Raw genomic sequence first — 25860 nt, 5'->3', positions numbered from 1 at the left:
AGCACATAATTACAATGATGTACCAAATTCAATTCTGTGGGAGGGAGGTTGGAGGGCAAGTCAGTGGGAAGCTATGCAGCCAATCTACCCCCTAAACAAGAAGATTATTGATCACACAATATGTGGGAGCGAGCATGTCCCCCTTACCAGGATCTGTCTCTAGACAGAGGAAAAGTCTCTGGGTTTTTCTATTTCTTTTTTTTTTTTTCTCTTTTTTCCAACTGGTTGCACACGATTATAAGGAAACCTAATGATGTGGCTGCTAAAAAGAACCAAAAGGTTAGAGAAAGCTTAGTGTCCCAGTCACTGCCTTAGATAAGTTTCTTTCTTTCACAATTTCCCCCAGTTTTGTCAATTTTACTGTGTTTTTTTGTTGTTGGTTTTTGTTCCTGAGACAGGTTCTGGTTCTGTTGCCCAGGCTGGAGTGCAATGGTACAATCTCGGCTCACTGTAACCTCTGCCTCCCGAGCTCAAGCGATTCTCCCACCTCAGCCTCCCAAGCAGCTGGACAAGCACAGCACCATGCTTGGCTAATTTTTGTATTTTTTGTAGAGACGGGGTTTTGCCATGTTGGCCAGACAGGTCTCGAATTCCTGGGCTCAAGCAATCTGCCTGCATTGGCCTCCCAAAGTGCTGGGATTCAGATGTGAGCCACCTTGACCAGCCAATTTGTTAATTATTCATTAACATTATTTCAATGAATATTGCAAAAGTAATCTAATTTCTGGCATATTTATACCCCTAACTGATGAGATTTTGTTTTTATCATCTAAGAAGTTATATAATCAAGGAAACTCTATAGGGCACTACACAGGGTTAGAGTATTAAAATCAGGAAATAAGGCCAGGTATGGTGGCACACACCTATAATCCCAGTATTTTGGGAGGCTGAAGCAAGAGGATTGCTAGAGGCCAGGAGTTCAACACCAACCTGGGCAACACAGCAGGACTCCATGTGTACAGAAAAAATTTTTAAAAAATTAGCCGGGCATGGTGGAACTTGCTACTCAGGAGGTTGAGGTGGGAGGATCACTAGAGCCTAGGAGTTCGAGGCTGCAGTGAGGTATGATCTCGCCACTGCACTCCACCCTGGGGGACAGAGAGAGAACCTGCCTCTTAAAAAAAAAAAATCAGGAAATACTATTTATTATTTAAGAAGGAGAGGAAAGGTTTCAAAAAGGAGCTTAAATTCTTTTATGTTGTCAAATGCCATATAGATACAGAATAAGATAGGACTGAAAGAGTCCACTTGATTTTCCATTCATGCAAATGCATTCAAGAAATATTTGTTAAGCACACGTGAATAAAATCAACATAGTTCATCCATTTATAGAACTTGCAATATAGTTGGGATTATAGACAGTCAAGAAGTAACCTCATAAATAAACATTTAGTTAAAATCCAGGATAATTTCTAGAAAGGAAAAGAAAAAAGGTAATCTGGGAGAGTTTAGTAGGGAGATCTATTTCTGACTGAAAGGCAAATGAAAGTACCACTGGGAAAGCAAAAATTAAGCTATGACTTGAAGTATAAACAAGAGAGGGAGACAGCAAGTGGGAGTAAAAGAGCAGCATGTGCAATGGTCCTGAGCAGGAAAGAACATGGTAAGTTCAAAAATAAAATGTGGCTGAGGCATAATGAGCAAGAGGCCAGATAGCAGGTGATAAAAGTAGGAGAGGGGGGCAGGTGCCAGACCAGATAGTATCTTCTAGGTAATGGTAAGAAGTTAATGCTGTAGCTTTAGTGCTATAGAACAGCACTGGTATTTTAAGCAGATAAAAATTATGATGCAATACAGATACACTCTAGAAACATCATACTAAGGGTTGTGCCGAGACGGATTTGGAAAAGGGCAAAAGTGGTAGCGGGAAAAACAAGATAAATGTATATTGTGATGGTTAATTGCAATGATGATTCTGGCTTGGGCTAAGGTGGTGGTGATGGAGACAGAGAGAAGTGAGTATATTTGACGTGTATTTTGGATGTGAACAGGATTTAAGGGCCTTTCTTATTTCAATTTCAACGCTTTATTTAAGGCAGAATTCTGATCACCATTGGTTGAACAATGAATGAGAGTTAAGGAAGTAGAGAGAAAAAGGAGACTGATCTTTGAAAAAAACTGATGCTAGGAAATGGAGAGAAGGCAGTAGCAAGCAGAAACCTCAGTCAGGAAGGATTTTTATTCATCCATCCACCCATCTATCCACTCCTTTCCAGGCAGCAAATGACTGAAGATTTTCTTTTTTTCTGAAGAGCAGGGCACAGTGGAAACTGACAAATTGAGGAAGTAATAAAATAACTAACAGAAGGAAAGCAAGCAAGAGATACTACTGCCTAAAGTAGGCAGTGCATAACAATGCCCAAAACTGAAGTGAGAAGATTAGCATGTGGTAGAGCATCACATACACACCCACATACCCACAACCCAGGAGCACAGTGGCTAAAGCACTGGCTACAAATTCAGACTGCTAACATTTGAATTCTGTGACTACTAGTTACTATGTAACCTTGGACAAGTAAACTAGTCTTCCTTGGGCCCAGTTTCCTCATCCTTTTTTTTTTTGAGGCAGAGTCTTGCTCTGTGGCCCAGGCTGGAGTGCAGTGGCCTGTTGTCAGCTCTCTGCAACCTCCGGCTCCCAGGTTCAAGCGATTCTCCTGCCTCAGCCTCCTGTGTAGCTGGGACTACAGGCGTGCGCCACCATGCCCAGCTAATTTTTGTATTTTTAGTAGAGATGGAGTTTCACCATGTTGGCCAGGCTGGTCTTGAACTCCTGATCTCAGGTGATCCTCCCATCTCAGGTGATCCTCCCACCTCAGCCTCCCAAAATGCTGGGATTACAGGCATGAGCCAACACGCCTGGCATCCTCATCCTTAATATGGAGCCATTAATAGTGCCAAAATCGTAGGGTTGTCATGAGGAATACATAAGTTGGTGGAAGTAAACATGCTTCTCACAGAATCTGACAAATTAAGTCCTCAATATTTATTTTGTTTCTATCCATACTAATAGCAACAACAATAATGTTAATGATAATTGAGCTCCTCTTTTTCTGAGGTTTGACAGAAAACGAGTAAGTAAAAGATATATAGCTAGAGAAAACTTTGTAGGTAGAAGAGATATTGGAGGTTTTGAAGTCAAAGTGCTTTCTTTTTTCTCTGGCAAGTAACAGGTTAGGATGTTCGTGGTAACTTAAAAGAATGGGGAGGAGACAGAAGACTTGAGGAGAGAAGGAAAGGTATGGTATGGCCACTATGGAAAAATGAAAGGACGCAGAATAGGGAGCGAGTGAAATAGCTGTTAAAACGGTAGTGAGAGTCTGATTGAGGTAAAGGCTAAAATGTCAAAAAGATACCAATTGACTCACTTCACCAAAGGGAGCAGAAAGGAAGAAAGCAAGACAGCCAGAGATACAGTGAGAATGTGAAGGAGCTTCATTCTGTAAATTCAGGGAGACACTGGAGGTTTTCCATATAGAAATCATGTGATAAATACACTAATAATGTTAACAAGAGAAGTGAGCAGAGGCAATGAGCCTTTCCAGTTTGGAGCGTCTCTCATTACTGCAGATGATTCTATTAAACAATTTCCAAAATTGTCCTCACATTAGGCTGTTGATATATGTTTAAGGGTTAAAAAGTGTTTGGATGTATACACACAGAAGTGAATTGAATTTCAGCATACACCTAGAGAAATATGTTTTAGGAAAATTTCTATTGTTACAGATTTAAATCATACTACTTTCTAATTTCAGGCTCGGACTTAGGCTTAATAATTGTCCTGTAATTCAATTCCATAAACATTTATTTACTGTCTATTTTATACATGATATTGTTCTAAACACTGAAAAGCACACGTTTAAAAGACTAAAGTATATCACTGTTTAAAAAATATTTCCTTGATGTGAATGCAGCTAAACTTTATTGGGCAAATCCTGATTGATACTATCTTAGATAATTTACATGGTGTAAACTAGTTTGTAATGTCCTTGACTTTCCGCCCCCCACCCCCAGACATGTAGCTAAGAATGGTGAGAGTAAATAAGGGGACTAGGTTACTTCATCTACGCACAGCCTCAGAATTATTTATGGTTACGTTCATAAACAAGAAATCTCTTCCATTTTCTATTTTGCTTTTAGTTCAGAAGGTATATTGCTTTTTATGTCCCCAAACTTCATTTCCTCAGTGTGGTACCAAGGATATGCCTCTTGAAAGGACTTGCTTGGCAAACTAATACATCTTCCAAGATAAACTGCATTCAGAAAAAAAAATGGCTTCAGAGAAATTGTGTAGTATACCTACTGTAAAACTCATAACCATCATGACACAGCTGAATTCTCAGAGGGTATGTAGCCTTGATTCAATTATAATATGAATCCAAGCAGCTTAGGCTTCAAGTGTGGACTTTGGTCAAAACAATTGTATTACTCGATGTTGTGCTAAATTGCTTTTAGTTAACAAATGATATCTATCGAATTTAGTTGATTAATTCACCTTGTTCAAAAATAAGAGAAATACCTTTCTCAGATACCACTATATGCTCTATCTGATCCCAAACATACATTCCTGATTTTCTTTGTAAGAATTTGACAGAATCCTTCTATATAAGTGTAGTCAATGCCATGTCTCAAAATTAATAAACTCTAAATATGGGTGAGCATTTATTGCACATGTTCAAAAGGAACATGCTCAGTCCCATCTAGCACAGTTTGACTTTAAACAGGATTTTTAAACTGCAAGGTATCAAATTAGATCAATTCTAACATATTTTTTTTTTTTTTTTTTGAGACGGAGTCTGGCTCTGTCGCCCAGGCTGGAGTGCAGCGGTGCAATCTCGGCTCACTGCAAGCTCCGCCTCCCGGGTTCACGCCATTCTCCTGCCTCAGCCTCTCCGAGTAGCTGGGACTACAGGCGCCCGCCACCACGCCCGGCTAATTTTTTGTATTTTTAGTAGAGACGGGGTTTCACTGTGGTCTCGATCTCCTGACCTCGTGATCCGCCCGCCTCGGCCTCCCAAAGTGCTGGGATTACAAGCGTGAGCCACCACGCCCGGCCAATTCTAACATATTATACTATTTAAAAGCTTATAGAATATTTTGGATAAGGCTGAAAATGTTTGACTATTAGGTCCAATGGTAATTTTTAAATTCTTAGTATGCAAATGGAAAATGTTCAGGGAGCCAGGGTAAAGTTGGTGACCATAATGGAACTATTTATGCATACAGCAAACAAATTTGCACTGACCACGTAAGTAAAAAATAGCTTTTTCTCCAAGAAATTAAATAAATCCTAATGCCCTCTTTCCTGCCATTTTTTTGTTTTTGTTTTTTGTCAACTATTTGAATAGTCGGTTTGGGGAATACTTAAAATATAACTATAATCTTGAATTCAAAATTTATACTTATTAATCTTTTGTACTCCTTAATATGAAGGGTGGAATAAGAAAAAATAATTCATTCCAATAATAATTTAACTACATGACGATTTAAAGACATGATGTATAAGATTTTCTTCCCAGCTAAAACAGCACATTTTAAGCTTTAAATCAATTAATGACACTCTATATGAAATCTGAAAATCCTTGTGCTTTTTCTGACACGACATATACCCTAGAAAAAGAGTCTCTAGTACTTTGCTAATTATCTAGTAATTATCCTTTTATTTTAACCTATTTTTTGGGGGCCAAATTCTAACATTAAGATCTAAATGGAAAGAAAAATAGCCCATATAATAATAATGTATACTGTTTGCATATATTAATAGAATTAAAAATTGGCACTGTTATTCAAAAGATCCCCTGAGTAATTATCCTTTTATTTTAACCTATTTTTTGGGGGCCAAATTCTAACATTAAGATCTAAATGGAAAGAAAAATAGCCCATATAATAATAATGTATACTGTTTGCATATATTAATAGAATTAAAAATTGGCACTGTTATTCAAAAGATCCCCTGAGATATTTTTAAGTATTTTATGAATGCGAGTATTATTTTTCAATGCCATGACAAATAATAATAGGTAAAAAAGGATTTTTTTCTGACAGCCAATATTATATTAAATTATGTAGCAATATAGTAATGAAAAAATAACTGACAACTGAAATGTTTTTCTTTTCACTGTTTCTGGCAAGTGTTAACCTCCCAGCTGAGACTGTGGTCCCTCATGTTGGATACATACCACAACTCCAAATTGTTCAGGCTCACAGAGGTCATCATATTCATTCTTAAGCTCTGCTAATTCGTTGAGTATCTTCTGCTCAGGAAGATGTTTCACAAGGTTCTAAAAAGAAATAAAAGTATAAAAGTTTAGTGTTTTAGTATTAGAATTTTTAAACATGCATTAACAATTATGAAAGTGATTAACTAGGACAGTACATTTCTGACTGTGGTTCTTTTATGGTACCAGAGTATCCGCCCTTCCCCACCCCTCCAAAATTTGACCTAAAAATGAACTACAATAAATTGTGAATAAAATGTATAAACTTGTTTGGTTTTTGTACAATATAGTATATACATATTGAATAAAAGATCATATAAGAATAAATGGTATTCCAAAACTGAGTAAACTTCTGGGACTTAAACATATAGAATAATTTTCTTTTTTTTTTTTGGAGACGAGTCTCACTCTGTCGCCCAGGCTGGAGTGCAGTGGCGCGATCTCGGCTCACTGCAAGCTCCGCCTCCCGGGTTCACACCATTCTCCTGCCTCAGCCTCCCGAGTAGCTGGGATTACAGGCGCCCACCACCACGCCGGGCTAATTTTTTGTATTTTTAGTAGAGATGGGGTTTCACCGTGTTTAGAATAATTTTTAAGCTTTATTTCCAGTCACAATAATTAGTCAATCTAAACTAAAAACAGAAAAATACTATGTAGAATTTGCTTATGTATAATAATACTAAAAAAGAAAGTATCAACTCTACTATTCATAATTTTTCAAAACCTGGAATAATCTTCAATCTTATAAATTACACCTGGCTTGTACAACATCTCCCATTATCTACAATGTCTATATTTAAGTACACAATACATTCCTACTTTTAATGGAGAATCAAGCAAAAGTGATGAAGTCTGATGCATGCTCAAATTTGATGATTCTTATGAATTGAATGTTTGTGTCCCTCCAAAATCCTTATGCTGAAATCTAATCCTCAACGTGATTATCCTTAAAGGCAGCGCCTTTGAGGGGCAATTAGGTCATAAGAGTGGAGCCCTCACGAATAAGATTAGTTCCCTCTTAAAAAGAGGCCACAGGCTGGGCGCAGTGGTTCATGCCTGTAATCCCAGCACTTTGGGAGGCCGAGGCAGGTGGATCACCTGAGGTCAGGAGTTCGAGACCAGCCTAACCAACATGGAGAAGCCCCATCTCTACTAAAAATACAAAAATTAGCTGGGCGTGGTGGCACATGCCTGTAATCCCAGCTACTAGGGAGGCTGAGGCAGGAGAATCGCTTGAACCTGGGAGGCGGAGGTTGCGGTGAGCAGAGATCGCGCCATTGCACTCCAGCCTGCGCAACAAGAGTGAAACTCTGTCTCAAAAAAAAAAAAAAAAAAAAAAAAAAAAGAAGAGAAGAGGAAGAGAGAGAGGAAGAAGAGGAAGAGGAAGAGGAAAGAAGAAGAGAAGAAGAAGAAGAAGAGAAGAAGAAGAAGAAGAAGAAGAAGAAGAAGAAGAAGAAGAAGAAAGAAAGAAAGAAAGAAAGAAAGAAAGAAAGAAAGAAAGAAAGAGGCCAGAGAGCTAGCTTGTTCTCTTCCCAGAATGTAAGCATGCAATTAGAAGTTAGCAGTCTGCAACCCAGAAGAGGGCCCAACTATGTTGACATCTTGAACTTGGACCTCCAGCCTCCAAGATAGTGAGAAATAAATTTCTGTTGTTTATAAGCCTCCCAGGCTTATACAAAACACCCCACCTAACAAAAGCAAAATGTACATTCTTCTCAAGTGCACATAAAACATTTTCCAGGATAATCATGTCAGGCCACAAAACAAGTCCTAATACATTTTAAAAATTTAATATCATACAAAATATCTTTGTGATCACAAGTGAATGAAACTAGAAAATAATAATAGAAGGAAAAGTGGAAAATCCTCAATTACGCAGAAATTATTATAAATAAAATCTTAAGCAACCAATGGGTCAAAGAAAGAACCACAAGGAAAATTAGAAAATACCTTGAGAGGAATGAAAATACAAACACAACATATCAAAACATATGGAATGTAGTGAAAGCAGTGCTAAGAGGGAAAAGTATAGCAGTACGTGCCTACATTAAAAAAAAAAAAAAGATTTCAAAATGATAACCTAACTGTACATCTTAAGAAACTAGAAAAAGAGGAGCAAACTAAAGCCAAAGCTAATAGCAGGAAGGAAACAAAGATTAGAGAAAAACAAGATAGAAAACTGAAAATCTGCCAGGTGTGGTGGCTCATGCCTGTAATCCCAGCACTTTGGGAGGCTGAGGCAGGTGGATCCCTTGAGCTTAGGAGTTCAAGACCAGACTGGGAAACATAGCAAAACCCTGTCTCTACAAAAAATACAAAAATTAGCCAGGCCTGGTGGCTCATGCCTGTGGTCCCAGCTACTTGGGAGGATCACTTGAGCGAAGGAGGTTGAAGCTGCAGTGAGCTGTGATTGCAACACTACACTCCAGCCTGGGCAACACAGTGAGACCCTGTCTCAAAAAGAGGAAAAACAAAAAAAAAAAAGAAAAGAAAAAGAAAACTTTAAACCTATAGAGAAAATTAATGAAACCAAGCCAAAAGTTGTATATTAGTCCGTTTTCATGCTGCTGATTAAGACATACCCAAGACTGGGAAGAAAAAGAGGTTTAAGGCCAGGCGCAGTGGCTCATACCTGTAATCCTAGCACTTTGGGAGGCCGAGGCAGGCGGGTCACCTGGGGTCAGGAGTTCAAGACCAGCTTGGCCAACATGGTGAAACCCCATCTCTACAAAAATACAAAAATTAGCCGGGCAAGATGGTGGGTGCCTGTAATCCCAGCTACTCGGGAGGCTGAGGTGGGAGAATCGCTTGAACCAGGAAGGCAGAGGTTGCAATGAGCTGAAATCATGCCATTGCACTCCAGCCTGGGTGACAGAGCAATACTCAGTCTCAAAAAAACAAACCAAAAAAAAAAGGTTTAATTGGATTTACAGTTCCACACGGCTGGGGAGGCCTCAGAATCATCGTAGGAGGCGAAACGCACTTCTTATATGGCGGTGGCAAGGGAAAATGAGGAAGAAGCAAAAGCAGAAACCCCTGATAAACCCATCAGATCTCATGAGACTTACTATCACAGGAATTGCACAGGAAAGACTGGCCCCCATGATTCAATTATCTCCTCTTGGGTCCCTCCCACAACATGTGGTAATTCTGGGAGATACAATTCAAGTTGAGATTTGGGTCGGGACGCAGCCAAACAATATCAAGTTAGTTCTTTGAAAAGATCAAAACAAACAAACAAACAAACAAACAAACAAAAAAAAAAACCCCACAAACCTTCAGCTAGATTGATGAGTTTAAGAAAAAGAGAAAACTCTAGTAATTAAAATCAGAAATAAAAGTGGACATTACTATTGACTTCATAAAAAGAAAAAATTATGAGAAAATTATGAACAATTATTTACCAAAAATTTGAACAACCTAGAAGAAATGGACTAGTTCCTAGAAATACAAAAACTACTAAAATGGACGCAAGAAGAAACAGAAAATCTGAATAGGCCTATAACAAGTAAGTAGATTGAATCAGTAATCAAAAACCTCCACATGAAGAAATGCATAGGACCCAATAGCTTCACTGATGAATTCTACTAACATTTAAAGAAGAATGTACACCAATCCTTCTCAACTTTACCCAAAAAATGAAGATGGGAAAACTTCCTATCTCTTTCTATGCAGCCATCATTACCCTGATAAGGAGGTTGGTTGAATATACTAAAAAACAAACAAAACAACAACAACGACGACAACAACAACAACAACAAAAACTCTAGGCCTTATACCTTATTAATACAAATGTAAAATTCCTCCAAAAAATACTAGTGAACTGAATTCAGCAGCCTAAGAAAAGGACTATACACCATGATCAAGAGCAATTAGGCAAAAAAGAAACAAAAAGCCATGTAAATAGGGAAGTAAGAAGTAAAAGTATTTCTGCTCACAGATGACATGATCTTATATGTAGGAAACACTAAATCATCCGCAAAAAACTGATAGAGCTAATAAATGAATTCAACAAAACTGAAGTATACACAATCAACATGGAAAAATCAGTTGCATTTCTATGCACTCACAATGAACAGTCTATAAAAGAAATTAGTGAAACTATTCAACTTACAATAGCATCCACAATAAAATACTCTCTCACACTCAGAAGAATGGCTATTTTCAAAACAGTGGAGTATAACTCGTGTTAGTGAGGATGTGGCAAAACAGGAACACTTGTATGTCACTGGGGGGAATGTAAAATGACGCAGTCCCCATAGAAAACAGTTTGGTGGTTCCTCAGAAAATCAACACATAATTAACATATGACCTCATAATTCCATCCCTAATATGATGGTTATGTGTCAACTTGAGTGGGCAAAGATATGCCCAGATTAAACATTATTTCTGGGTGTGTCTGTGAGGGTGTTTCAGGATGAGATTAGCATTTTAATTGGTAGACTCAGTAATGTTGATTGCCCCCTCCCGAGTGTAGGTGAGAATCAGCCAATCATTTGGGGGCCTGAACAGAACAAAATAGCAGAAGAAGGAGGAATTCATCCCTTTTGCTTCCTGTCTCCCTGCTTGAGCTGGGACATTGATCTTCTCCTGTCCTTGGACTGGGATTTACACCATGAGCTCTCACGGTTCTCAAGCCCTCAGACTGAGGACTTGGACCAGATTTACACCACTGGCTTTCCTGGGTCTCCAGCTTACAAACGGCAGATCATGAGACTTCTCAGCTTCCATAATGCAGTGAGCCACCTCCTCATAATAAATCTCTTTATGTACACACACACACACACACACACACACACACGCACACACACACACACACACTATTGGTTGTTTCTTTGGAGAACTCTGACTAATACACTTAGGTATGTACACAAAAAACTAAAACCAGGGACTCAGATACTGTACACAAATGTTCATAGCATCATTATTCAATGTCCAGAAGGTAGAAACAACCCATCTGCCTATCAGCAGATGTGTTGATAAAAAGTGGTATATACATACAATAGAATCTTGGTCATAAAGGAATGAAGTTTTGACACATGTCATAACATAGATAACAATAAGTGTAAATATTTCACTTAGTGAAACAAAATAGATACAAAAGAACAAATATTGTATGATTCCACTGATATGAAGTATCAACAACAGGCAAATCTTTAGTGACAAAAAGTAGAATTGAGGTTACTGGAAGCTGGGGGTAGAAGGGTATGGGGAGTTATTGCTTAATAGGTTTAGAGTTTCTGTTTGGGATGATGACAAAGTTCTGGAAATAGTGGTAATGGTTGTACAACAACATAAATGTAATGAATGCTTCTTTATTATACACGTAAAAAGGGTAAAATGGTTAGTTTTATGTTACACATTTTTCCACAATGAAAAGATAACTAGGGTAGGGTACACACAACATAAGTCTCATGGAAAACAACTGTACTATACCCCCACTATAAGTACCCTTTTGTTCTCCCCATTTATCTCTTCCCTCCTCCCACTCAATTTTGCCTTTCCATTAAGCTCTGGGCCTGCAATGGCACACCTATCATGTAATTAATGAGACCCAAGTTTTAAAATATCGCACCCTTTTACTAAAATATAAACATGGAAATAACCACATATATGAATAGTGAAATGAAATCAAGGGAATCCATTATTTTGCTCCATTAGTATTATTTTCTCTTATAGAATAAGAATGTAAGTAAATACCGAGGTATTATTTCCATTTTTTCAAATATTTTTGATGCATGGAAATTACTCAATTGTTTTTAAAAACTGTTTCTATTGATGGTTTTTTTTTTGTGAAGTATGTATGTCATTAAGAAAAACAAAGACTCAGTTTGGTAACTTGAATAATTTTCACCACAGTGAAACTAAATTAGAAAAATTAACATAATTAAAATTATTTAAAATCAGTTCTGCATATTTAAAATCTCCACCTCAATTTTAAGCTGTAACTGTGAAAATAAGTATTGTGGAATGAATCAAGCCTAAAATATAATTTTAGCTTGGAATGTGAAACTTTTGTTATTTTATTTTTCTCCTAGCTATAGGTAACCTGTTATTTTCAGAATGAAGGCGCCACAGTGGGAGGTGACATATCTTTTCTCTATTCAGCTGTATGAAATATTTAACACATTTAGTGGCCTTGGATGTATTCTGACTCTGAATATCATCTTATGAGTTATAAGCTTATATAACTGCCACTGTTTAGTAGGTTGTACTTGCAAATTAGAATAAAACTCACTCTCAAATGTGCGGCAGATGCAGATTACTACCATAGTACATATTGCTCTTATGAGTCACTTACCTGTAGGATCTCATGTTGCAAGTGGTCCTTGTAGTCAATGCCTAAACGTATCTGATTTTTTATATATGTACATACTAAACTTTGTAGACAAAGATGTAGTATAAGGTTGGATAGTAGTATTTTTTCATTCCCATAAATTCCTAAATAAAAGAGGAAGGAAGATAATACAGAGGAGAGAGAGATGTAATGGTATTCATTTACCTCCACTTCATCTACTCATCAAAAGCATACCAACAGAGAATATGGAAAAAAAGGCAGGGGTTCAAGGCACAGCTTGACACTGATAAACAGAGTCCTAGGAATCAGCCTGAAGTCTGTTTGTGTAGTGGACTAAGGGGGGTCTCCCAGGAAAGAAATTTTCTAAAGGAAGAGAAGTCAAGCAGCAAGCAGACAGGATTAGTCCAGTGAGAAAACCTGCAATTTGGAAAGAGTTAGGGTGATTCTGAGTGCACTGTAGTTGTTTTTTTGGATGTGATTCCAGGCCCAGACTATTCATCCCCAACGTGGTCAGATGTCTGAGTACTGTGGAAAGAACTGTGTGAAGAGCACTGCTTTGGTACTCCTCTGATCAAGTACATTTAAAAAGGAAAGCAAGGAAAAAATACATGTTCCCACACTTTGCCAAAGAACACCCCACACCCTTGGCACCTAGAAGGCTTCAATACACCAGCAGCTGTGCCCCATGGGAAACTCCTCCCCTCTTCCCACACACACAGTTGTCCCCAGGGGAGAGGATCAAAACAAGAACCCACAGTTGCCACATGGAAGCTGGCAAAATTAATTCAGAGAATGTGTAAGCTATTCCCTGAGATCTCTAGAAACATCTAATGTTGAGACTTTTGATAAGAGTCAGGGTCCTGCAACAGCAGCTATGAGCAAGAGCAAGAAAAATACAGGTGAAGTGACATAGATCAGGCTAGGCAATAAAATTGTAAAATTCATATTGCCCCAAAACTCTGTACTTAAAAAAAATTAAAATAGCTTTTGAATTTAATGCTTCCTTGATACTACAATTGCTTCTGTTCTCTAAATAAACTGCAAAGGTGAGTTAATAGTCGAAGACTACCCTCTATGCTCGCTATAAGTGAAAAACTGTTCATAGTAGTAAAGGCTAGAAGTGATACATTTTTAAGTACAACAGATTCTTACAAACTGTGAGTTGATAGGCAAATATCCTGGAAAGTTTCAAGGCACAAGCCCTTCAATTTCTTCGCCCCCCCCGCGCCACCCGCTGCTGCTTACTACTGTGCATATTTTTTTTTTTCAAATATTTCAGGATTTGTGTTTAAAAGATCGATTCTGGATAAGTATGAAGGTTTCATCCTAGAAAATGTCAGTGAACTGAAGTTCACAAAGAAAACAGCAAAAGAGAAAGCAGCAACTATGTCACTGATTGAGCAGAGTTTTCTTATCTTTTACCCATCACGAATTTACATTCTGATGACTGTCAGTGTTAAGTGAAGGAATTTCTATGAATAGACCACACGCTTTTAACTACTTTTTACATTTCTGCAATTATTCTGTAATACTTCCAAAACTTTATTTCCTTTAAATGTTAATTGAATACTTAAAGGTTAGTTAAGTAAAGGTATTGAACCATAATGCCCTTTCCTTCTTGCCAAAACATAACCTTTCTTTTTTGTCTTCTATCTCATTAAGTCGCTTTAGTAGTAGAAGAACCGCATTAGGTTCATTTTGATTAAGACTATCATTTTCCACATAAATGAATTGGGGCCAATATTCTTTTTTTTTTTTTTTTTTTTTTTGAGACGGAGTCTGGCTCTGTCGCCCAGGCTGGAGTGCAGCGGCGCCATCTCGGCTCACTGCAAGCTCCGCCTCCCAGGTTCACGCCATTCTCCTGTCTCAGCCTCTCCGATTAGCTGGGACTACAGGCGCCCGCCACCACGCCCAGCTAATTTTTTGCATTTTTAGTAGAGACGGGGTTTCACCGTGGTCTCGATCTCCTGACCTCGTGATCCGCCCGCCTCGGCCTCCCAAAGTGCTGGGATTACAAGCGCGAGCCACCACGCCCGGCCGGGGCCAATATTTCTTTATGAAAACATATTTATATATATTATATTTTATATATATATGTAATGTCTTGCTTTAACTTGTGTTGACAATTGTGTATTTTTAAAAATCCAGATAAGAAACATTTTCCTTGGCCGGGTGCGGTGGCTCACTCCTGTAATCCCAGCACTTTGGGAGGCCAAGACGGGTGGATCACGAGGTCAGGAGATGGAGATCATCCTGGCTAACACGGTGAAACCCCGTCTCTACTAAAAATACAAAAATTTAGCCGGGCACGGTGGCGGGTGCCTGTAGTCCCAGCTAATCGGGAAGCTGAGGCAGGAGAATGGCGTGAAACTGGGAGGCGGAGCTTGCAGTGAGCCAAGATAGCGCCACTGCACTTCAGCCTGGGTGAAAGAGCAAGACTCCGTCTCAAAAAAAAAAAAAAAGAAAAAAAGGAAACATTTCCCTAGAAGTCCCTTGGCTAAATCTCTATCATCATAACACATCTTTTCCCCATTTTGCTTGGTCAGAAAACACAATTCCTTACCCATGTTTTTCAGAACTTTCTTATGCTATATGGCTTAAATCACTGTGTATGTGTTTACTGTTCTTAAATCATGTGTTCTTTCACTTTTCTTCGAATTAAATGACAAACAGCTTCATGCCAGTACTTGCTTCTATACTTGTTTTCTGTTTTATTCATCCATTCTGCCAATATATACTGGATGTCTACTACGTGACTACCACCACATTAACTTCTGGAGATTCTGCCCTCATAAAGATGACAGGGCCAAAAGGGCTGTGTATGTTCTTGTTTACACAATGGAACACAATCAACATATGACTGAGTAATTTGTCTTCCATTTGATCCAAAATACATTTTCTGTCAGGTGGTGATGGTACAGTCTTCTCCTTTTGATATAAAATTCCTAACATTTCCAAAACTCTTGCATTTGACTCCAAGAATCGACATACATACTGCAGTATGTTAAAATGCTGATTACCACTAAAGCATTTGGGGGTGGAGCATTTCAATCCCTCAACATACAGTCACTATTTTCAAAAACACATTAGTTAATAAAATAACACACAAGCACTGAAAATTGATGAGAAAATTCCTGACCTTGAAGTAACAAGTGTGTCTTACAAATAATTGGGGATTTAAAGGTTTCCTATCTAATCTTTAATCTAGCCCAGGCAGAGAAACATATCCTAAAGAAATGATTTGAAACTTTGACATTTAACATTCAGATCATACTCAGTTCCCTAGAAGGCGCATTGACTTTCCCATGATCAATATCACCTCACTGCTGATAATGCCAAATGAACATCTCCAGCCCTGACTACTCTTAGGCATCCTCAAGCTCCATGTTTCTAACTGACATTCCCACCCATGTCCCATCATTAACTCAAATTGAACAAATCTAAAGGAGAACTCATCCTCACTCTGACCCATCCCTACACCTTATCAGCGTCTCCTAATGGCTTCATTCTGCCAACAGAACTGGCATCCTTTTCCTCTTCTAAGCTTTCAAACTGGCAATTACCTTTCAGGTACACTTCTGACAATTTTTCCTAAAAAAAATCTCTTTCAGGTTCAACCCTTCCTTTCCATTCCGCAGCCAAAAATCTGGGCTAGGTAAATTACACGGTAGCTAAACATTTCCTAATTTAAATTCAATTAAATTATTCAAGGGGTTCTAGCCCTGTACTAAGTAGAGCAGTGAAGATCACAGATATATTTACTACTATAATAGAAAAAATAGTGATTATATGTAAAAAATTCTACTGCCATTAATGTCATGATCCTATTTGCAGAATACATGTATTGCTTTCTACATAATTTATGATTTACAGTATAAAGGATAATTATGAAAAGTACTCCTTTGATGCTGATTACCTTTTATTTTGTTTATGTCCTATTTTGTACTCTAAAATAAAAATTATAAACCATATTAAACATAAAAAGTGATATCAAGCATTAAAAAGTAGGACATATAGAATAAATTAATCACTATGAGTATTGAATAGCAGCATCCAAAGTATGTATGCCCATGTCTAAATGTAATGATAGCAACAGGAGGCAGCCAAATGCTTAGGCAGACAGGGGTGGGTTCCCGGTGAAACCCCAACTCCCCAACTCCAGGCCAAAGACAGTTTAAAGCTTGAAAGCCAAGCTGCAAATTAAATCCTTGGGCAGGATTGAGAACTTGTCTTTTTGTTTGGTGTGCTTTCCTCTGATTGATCCCCATCCTTCACCTATTTTACATATACCTACCACCCTTTCCTAACTGGTTTTCTTTCTTCTTTCTTTCTTTCCTTCCTTTCCTTCCTTTCTTTGTTTCTTCCTTTCTTTCTTTCTTTCTCTCTCTTTTTTTTTTTTTTTCTGTTTTTCACAGTCTCACTCTGTTGCCCAGGCTGGAGTGCAGTAGCACAATCACTACCTACAGCAGTCTCAACCTCCTGGGCTCAAACGATCCTCCCAACTCAGCCTCCCGAGCAGTTGGGACTACAGGCTTATGCCACCAGGCCTGGCTGATTTTTAAAAAACTCTTTATAGAGACAGGGTGTCACTATGTTGCCCAGGCTGGTCTCGAACTCCTGGGCTCAAGCAATTCTCCTGCCTCCACCTCCCAAGGCACTGGGATTATAGGTGTAAGCCACTGTGCCTGGCCTAGAATAGATTGTTAACAGACAAAATAGGTTGACAGATATGTGATACCCTGTTAATGCTATATTCTGCTTTCATTAGATAACATCTTATCATGGCCATTGCAAACTGCCACAAACCAATGCTAGGATTCATTATTATAAAATAGTACATGCAGATGCTTCCAAAGCTGAATTCTATCCTCACATTCAAGACCCCTATCATTACAGCACCAAGTAAATCACTTCAATTAGTTCAAAATATTTATAATAGAAACTGCTATACATGATGATCGGCTATCATTATTTAGTTCTCTGTTTTCATTTAAGTACTAGTTAAAGGTGCCTGTATAGAAAACAAAGTATAAGTTATCCATTAGACTAAAGAAATACAAACTCAAAATGGAGCATCCATAATACCCTGGACATTTTGACACATCTGGCATCTATGTCAAGCTAACACTTTTTTCTTTAAGCAGAAACAACGCTTGTCATCTGTAGAACTTTAAATACACTAACCTGAACATGGTGGCAGATTATCAATATCTAATATTTCTCTCAACTTCCCAATAAAAGAGTCATAGAGATACTTTAGAATAGACTTCTGCTTCCAGCAATATAGCTGATTAGTTACCCAGAGGGACTGTCAATTTACAGAACACCTAAAATGCTGAATAGACTTCTTTAAAAATATCTTCAGATGAAAAGCTAACTTGGCAAGACATTTGTAAAAAGTTCTCATTACTCACCCCCCAAACTCCCCATTGGGAAAAAAAATAAAAAGAAAGCACTAATCCAGACACATAACCAGACACTGAAGTCCAAGACTATCATAGGAACATCTACCCAACTCTACTGGTCTAGAGCTTTTACAGAACCCCAAAAGGTAATACCTCCAGAAAAGCGGTTATTTTGGAGAAAAAACAAAGCCCACCTACAGAAGAAAACAGTAAAGAATTGTGTCTGGTTTTGCTTTGACTCTGGGATTGGAGATAAGGGGCTTCTCTGCTGGAAACTTCTAACCACAAGGCAACACCCCCGCCCTCGGCCATGCAAGTTTTGGGTTAGAATTTAAACTACCTAGTTGTAAAAATATATGCTGATAATTTATATTTAAAGTGATTATTCTTTGGTAGTACTCCTAGGTAGAACAGAAAGATCACCTCCCAGGGAATGTCAATTTAGACTACAGCTCAGTTAATAACTGAACCCAGAATATGGTGAAATAATCTCTTCATAGTGCTGAGAAAAAATAATTGACAAGCTAGAATTATATACCCAGTGAAAATATATTTTCAGAACAAGGGTGAAAAAAAATAATTAGAGAAACAAAAGCAGTGTTTGCTATGACCAGAATCTCACTAAAAGTCTTTCAAAAAGACTCGTTTCAGTTCCAGCTATTAGGGAGTCTGAGGTGGGGGACTGCTTGAGTCCAGGAGATTGAGACAAGCCTGGGCAACATAGCAAGACCCCCATCGCTAAAATAACTTTTAAAAATCTGCTGGTCATGGTAGTAAGCCTGTATTTCCAGCTGCTCGGGAAGCCAAGGTGAGAAGATCTCAGAAGACTGATGCTGCAGTGACCTAGGATTAGACCACTGCACTCCAGACTAGGCAACTGAGTGAGACCCTGTCTCTAAAAATAATTATAATAAATTAAAATAAATAAAATAAACAGACTTGTTTCGGGGAGAAGTAAAATGATCCTAGAAGGAGGTTTTGTCATATAAGAAGAAAGGTATACAAAAAAGTTAAATATGTGAGTAAATCTAAGTGGGGAGCAGGAGGTGGAAAGCAGGGAGTTGTGGGGTTGCTGAGATCGAGAATCGCTTGAGCCTGGGAGGTCAAGGCTGCAGTGAGCCAAGATTGCGCCACTGCACTCCAGCCTGGGCAACAGAGTGAATATCCTGTCTCAAAACAAAAACAAAGGAAAAAACTAAATAACATATTTTAGGGGCACATCCATATATGGCAAAAGAAAGGCATGGGGTTGATGAGCCTCAGATTCAGAATAGTGGTTTCTTCTGGGGAGAACGGTAAACAATGGCTTCACAGTAATGGTAACATGCGCACCCATGGTTACATATTATTAATACTATGCTTTGAACTGTACACATACAGCCTAAATATTAGAGCCGTATCTCAAATGACCCTTTTCTTAACCTTAATTCAACCTTCTGTTCTCAGATAGTCTTTGATTACTCTGGGAGAGTTTACATCGTTGCCTTAAAATTTTACAATTTGGGACTTAGCCTTCCTTTAATCTGATCCAATTCAATATGGATTTCTTTTGATGAGCCATTCAGGGACATTTTTCAGCTGGTCACCATCATCTAGATACTGACCCTTCACTTTTGTAATGTATAGACACACTCCTGGGTTTGCTTTGGCTTTTTGGGAATCTTTTCCAAACATCCAATACATTTTCACAAAGAGAATCATCAACTGAGTTTAGAAAGAATGAGATCGGCGACAGGGACTGGAGAGGCGGTGAGCCCCGGGGCACCTGGGCATTAGGCCCGGGCGTGGCAGGCAGCGGTGGCCTGGGGGTTTCCTGGGGGGGGCCTCCCTCTCCAGCCCACTGCCCCGGAGCTCTTCCTCAAAAAAAAAAAAAAAAAAAAAAAAAGGGATCAGAGACAATCAGAGGATCACGAACAATTCTTACTCTTAGTCATTCATTTGTCATGAACTGAGGGGAGCTAGTCAAGTAGAAATCGAAGAAGTCCTACAACAAATTACAAACCTAGTTTTGTTTGAAATATTTTCCCCTTGAAGCAGTATTCAAATTATCTATACATGTAACCTATATAAGCGTATTTGGCCTGGGACACTGTTTCTAACAGATATAAAGCAAATAACAGTCTTCACTCCAATGCTTAAGAATTGATTATTTTCGGGCCGGGCACGGTGGCTCACACCTGTAATCCCAGCACTTTGGGAGACCGAAGCGGGCGGATCACAAGGTCAGGAGTTTGAGACCATCCTGCCGAACACAGTGAAACCCCATCTCTACTAAAAATACAAAAAAATTAGCCAGGCATGGTGGCGGGCACCTGTGGTCCCAGCTACTCGGGAGGCTGAGGCAGGAGAATGGCGTGAACCCAGGAGGCAGAGCTTGCACTGAGCCGAGATGGCACCACTGCACTCCAGCCTGGGCAACAGAGCAAGACTCCATCTCCAAAAAAATAAAATAAAATAATTGATTATTTTCCCAGCTAGCAATATGTGTTCATGTTTATTTATAAACATTCATCAGGCAAACTCTACCACCACTCTACCATCAAATGAAATGCAACGAGATAGATCATATGTAAAGATGATCTAGAACATATGCCACATTCCATAAAAATAAAATGATTAATTAACATATATGACAATATATGGTGACCCAATGCATTTGTTTTCCAATGACTGGCTTTAGGTTGGTTGAGCAGAGTTTATCCTGGCTTTATTCAGATGTAGTCACACTCTAAGCAGTCACTTCTATATGACTGCTTACTGTGCCACCAACTAGTTACTCATCCTCTGAAAGTCCACCCTCTTGATGACATTTAACCTGTTGGCTCTTCTGAGGAGACTTGGCCCTAAGATCAGATAAGACCATGCTTTCAGGATCTAAGGAGGATGACTAACATTCCCAAGTTCTCCTTTAGGGAAGCTCAACTCTTCTCTAGACCTGTGACACCTGTGGTCCAAAGGGGAAGCACAACTTCACATGAGAAGCATACTGTTTTAGCATCTGTTGTTTTTGTAATACTTCAAATCTTCCTCATGGATTTAGGGCAGCCAAAAACAAAGCTTCCCTATTTATGATGCTACTCATCACTAACAGAAAATCTCTTCATCTGGAAGTAGTCACGCTTTTATTTTTAAAATTATATACAACATGGAACCTACATAAACAGAACCAAGTGGCTGTTCTGTTTGGATCTAGTGTATCCAACACACTGACTGCATGCACTTAGGCTAATGAAGACCATCAGTATTCTCTTGGGTGAACCAAAGCCCCCAAAATAGGCAGCTGAAACCCAGGAAACTGTGTAGATGAGGACAGGTTTCATCTCTCAATGCACAAGAAATTTCAAAGTCATCTATGACAGAAATATTTAGAACTGGTAGAAACACGAAGCATTAATCAAAACCTTATGTAAATATTTATTTGATATTGTGTGGAATTTTTATGTTTACTTTCATGAAGACCTTTTATTCAATAAAGGACACTGGGTGGTTCTTATAATTCTCAGAAATCTTTGAGAGATAAAACAGCCCTAAATATTCAAGAAAGGGAAATCTGTAAATCTGAAAGTCAGTTTAACATAGAGTGCTCACCCATTCAATATAGCCCTGTAGAGGGGACTAGCCTAACAGGCTCAAAATATCTAATTGAAAATATCACCAAATCACATGATACAATATTATCATATAAAGAAAACTCTGTATCATGCATCTGATTAGAAAACAAGTAAAAAGAATGATCAATACAAAGAATGCTTATGATACAGCTCAGAATGTCTGCATCATATGCAAAGATCTTTTTCAAAAACCACTTCAAAAGACTGTGAATAACACAGTAGAAATGAGCAGATGAAGAATGGAAAGAATGTTCAGTCTAGTTTACAGAATAGGGAGTATTTCCAAGAGAAAGTAGGTTTTAAGTCATATTTTAAAAGATAAAAAAGACACCTAAAGGATGGAAGGACAGGTGCAAAGGCATGGAGAAGAGCAAATGTAAGTAATGCACAGATTATTCAAAATCAAGACTCTGAGAAACTCTCCAATTTCTAGAGATCCATTACAGCATTTAAAAACAGAAGAAAACAGGTGGCAATCATTGCAATCACTTCTTAAGAACGAAAATGAATTGATGGAGGAAAAACCAACGCCTAGTCGAATCAAGTAATGTGATGTGCTAGACTGGAGGAAGTCTAGAGACAAAGACCAACTAGAAAACAATAGTAGTCTAGTCCTATGGGCATGGGAGGTGAGAGTAAAAAATCTTCAGTCAGTAAGAATGCATGATGAGCTGGGATCAAAGAAGAGAGAGGGGATGAAAAAAATTCCAGGAGATAAGAAATATAGGCCTTCATTTGGGGGAAGGATGAAGACTATGAGTTCTTTTTGGGATACTCTTTCAAGTAATAGTTGAATGTTTAAGTGTTAATTCTCTTTAAATAAATGGCCGGAAAGAGTGACAGGTTACAGCTAAATAAATGTCTAAGATACCCATCTCTACGCGTGTTCAATTTGTGTAGTATTTCATAGTTTGCAAGGGTTTTTAACATATGCTCATATTTAATTTGTATAATAACCAATTTTTATAAGTATACATTTCCCCCCTTCTAAAGGCAAAAAGTATATGGCTAAAAGAAGAAAAGTGATTTGCCCAAGGTCACATAGAGAATACATGACTGAAACCCAAAAGAATTTTTTTTCCACTACACTGAGAGTGGCATTTTAAGTATAAACCACCGAAGAGTAGAAACTCCAAAGAGACGATGTAGCAATTAGTCACAGCACTCAAGGAAGAAAAGCAGACACCTTCTTTGCTTTTCCCGAGAAGCAACTAATTTTTCAACACTATTCAGCTATATACACTGAAGAAAAATTATGAAATGAAGGCCAAAATATGTACTCTTATTTTTCTCACAAAGCTGAAAGACTTCATTAAATGGTTCTGTCACTCTGAATCCTTCATATGGGATAAAATAAATGATGGTCTTATTAGTAATTGAACTACCCTTTCATTTTACTAAAATGCTGCTTATTAATGCAGAAACGGAATCCAATGCCCCTTATACTGCATTTGGTAAAATTAAGTCTTTATTTTTTGGCACCTAATTATATATTTCACAACACAAACAATAATGAATGTCAATGAAGACATTTATAATGTCATCTAATACTGGAAGAAGATGTTTCAAGGGATAATTTAATTTCTACTCTGACTTCCAATGACAGAGATTGCACTAAGTGTTTTTAATTAGTAAACTTTCTGTTACTACTTCTTATTGCTGTCCAGCAGTCAACTCCCCAACCCGCTCGCCCACCTGCATATCACAGCAAGGAAAAACAGGTCAAACAATGGGCTTTAAAAAAATCAATAAATTGAGCATCTTATGAACCAAGTTGTGATCCCAGATTGACTATGTGATGTAAACCTCTCTGAGCCTTGGTTTCTCCTCCCGTGAAATAAGGGAAATGAATAATTTATAAAGCTTACTTTAGTTTTAATTTTGGTGGCCTCTGATTCTATGACACAGATACAAAGGCAAATAATTCTTAATTGACAAACAAAAAAAGATATATATTTATGGTGTACAAAATGATGTTTTGATAGATGTATACACTGTGGAATGACTAAATCAAGCTAATTAACATATACATTATTTCACAAACTTTTTTGTGATGAGAACATTTAAAATAGACCTTAGCAATTTTCAAAGCTGCAATACACTGTTATTAACTATCATCACCATGTTCTAAAATAAATTTCCTGACCTATTCCTCCTATCTGAAATTTCATATTCTTTGATCAATATCTCCCAATCCCCACTCCCACCTCTAGTCCCTGGTAACCACCACTCTACTCTGTGCTTCTATGAGTTTGACTTTTTTAGCTTCTATATACTGTATAAATGAGATCACACAGTATATGTCTTTCCATGTCTGCCTTATGTCACTTAGCACAATGTCCTGCAGGTTCAAAGATTTCCTTCTTTTTAAAGGGTGAATAGTGTTCCAACATGTACATACTATGAATTTGAGCACAATGTGTATAAGGCTGAAGGGAATGGTCACACCTTAGTAAGTACTTCATAGATGAAAGGTTCCACAATTTGAAGAGAAGAAAAAAAAAGATATTTTAAGCATTCTATGAAGTAGAATTCTCCCTATCATATTGGCTTTCACCCATATGCTTTCTAGACATTCCTAGGAGGGAATCCTGCTTACGGTCTTTCCTGTAAAGTGATACCTCTATAGGTTACTCCCATCTAACAACTCTCCCCTTTGCCTGCTGTCATATACTAATCCATTCTCCTACTTCTGATCAACTGAAAACACTCTTGAAGCCACATTTTAGCACTGCCATCTAGCTATGTTAGTCCCCAAGTATTTATTATATTTTGCAATTCTTTATTAGAACAAATACTCAAAGTTGGTATTAAATCCTAACTAGTTATTCTGAATCGGTCACACCATTCCTGATTAATTATTTAATATGACAAACTGTTGGCCGGGAGCGGTGGCTCAGGCCTGTAATCCCAGCACTTTGGGGGGCCGAGGCAGGGGATCACCTGAGGTCAAGAGTTCGAGATCAGCCTGGCTAACATGGCGAAACCCCATCTCTACTAAAAATACAAAAATTAGCCGGGCGTTGGTCTGCAGTCCCAGCTACTCAGGAGGCTGAGGAAGGAGAATCGCTTGAGCCCAGAAGGCAGAGGTTGCAGTGAGCTAAGATTGTGCTGCTGCACTCCAGCCTGGGCAACTAAACGAGGCTCCATCTCAAAAAAACAAACAAACAAAAATTATTCTACTGCCAAACCTTCAGAAAAGGTCATGTTTCTACTTTTAGGTACTTTGATTTCTATATTCTTCTACTGCCAAAACTTCAGAAAAGGTCATGTTTTTACTTTTTAGGTACTTCATTTTCTGGAAAATGTTTTCTAGTAATACTCAAACTAAAAAAACACAATTTCATTCATATTAGATATTGATAATTTTATATAGCTATGATTTCAAATATTCTCATATATTCTAAATGATTCTAAATATAGAATATATGATTCTAATATCACTCAGTATACTAAAATAAAACAAAATCTAAACAAAAAATATGCAAATACAAAAACACCAGGTTCCTAAAACATTTTCAGATCACTTGCCTTAAGGACCTCAAATTATGATAGCCTCATTTCAGTTTTTAATAATAATACAAACATTGAAAGCTAAATTTTACAACACCAAAGACATGAATAATTTACAGTAATATAAATCCAACAACACATTAAAGCTGTTGGAAACAATTGATGGATAAACTTTTGTTTCATTTATTTAAGTGGAATATTAAAAAATCTATAGAATATGTATAAATATTAAAAGGTTTTGATGGCATTCTAGAGTCCTCATTCTCACCTACTGCAGTCCCCCCAAAGCAGCTCTTGCTTTAACATTCCTTTGATTTCTTTATCTAGAGGCCCCTTACTAGTTTATCGTCATTCAATTATATTTGTCTACTCTGAAGACTACATTTCTCTTGTCAGCATGCAAATGAACTAAAATACAACATAAAGCCTGAAAAATAAAGATCAAAGGGGTTAAAGTGAGGTTTCTGAATAGTCCCCTCAAAAATAGTACACTACTCCTGGACACTTCCTTTGTCCCTATTTGATATCTCTATTTCTGGGATTCAGACAGTACAGAGAAAGGAAGGAGCCCCAGGAGAATTATCACCCTGCTGATAATTCTTTCCATTAACATAGAAAACTGAGGGCTGACTATTCAATTGTAAGTTTTGAAGGAAAATATTTCAAAATATCAATTGTAACTGTACTGTTCCTACTCACTGGAAAAGACATTTTTTGTGTGCCTATCATGTAACCAGCAATGTGCTAGGGGACTTTTTCATGTGTTATTTAATTTGATCCGTTCAATAAACTTACTAGCTATTTAAAAGATAAAAGAA

The 25860-nt window shown here is 37.9% G+C and overlaps 1 protein-coding gene across 1 annotated transcript in view; it reads right to left on the bottom strand.

Annotated features, from left to right (window-relative positions):
* DIAPH2 (diaphanous related formin 2) overlaps nt 1–25860 on the bottom strand; it is a 938691-nt gene that overhangs the window by 515013 nt on the left and 397818 nt on the right. Inside the window, exon 20 of the mRNA XM_003274986.3 lies at nt 6177–6278. Within this exon, the coding sequence (XP_003275034.2) occupies nt 6177–6278 (102 nt within the window). The remainder of the gene's footprint in view (nt 1–6176; nt 6279–25860) is intronic.

The sequence above is a fragment of the Nomascus leucogenys genome, chromosome X (assembly GCF_006542625.1).
Source record: "Nomascus leucogenys isolate Asia chromosome X, Asia_NLE_v1, whole genome shotgun sequence".
Lineage (NCBI taxonomy): Eukaryota > Metazoa > Chordata > Mammalia > Primates > Hylobatidae > Nomascus > Nomascus leucogenys.
The sequence above is the reverse complement of the archived record's forward strand: the minus strand, read 5'-3'. Positions and strand labels throughout refer to the sequence as shown.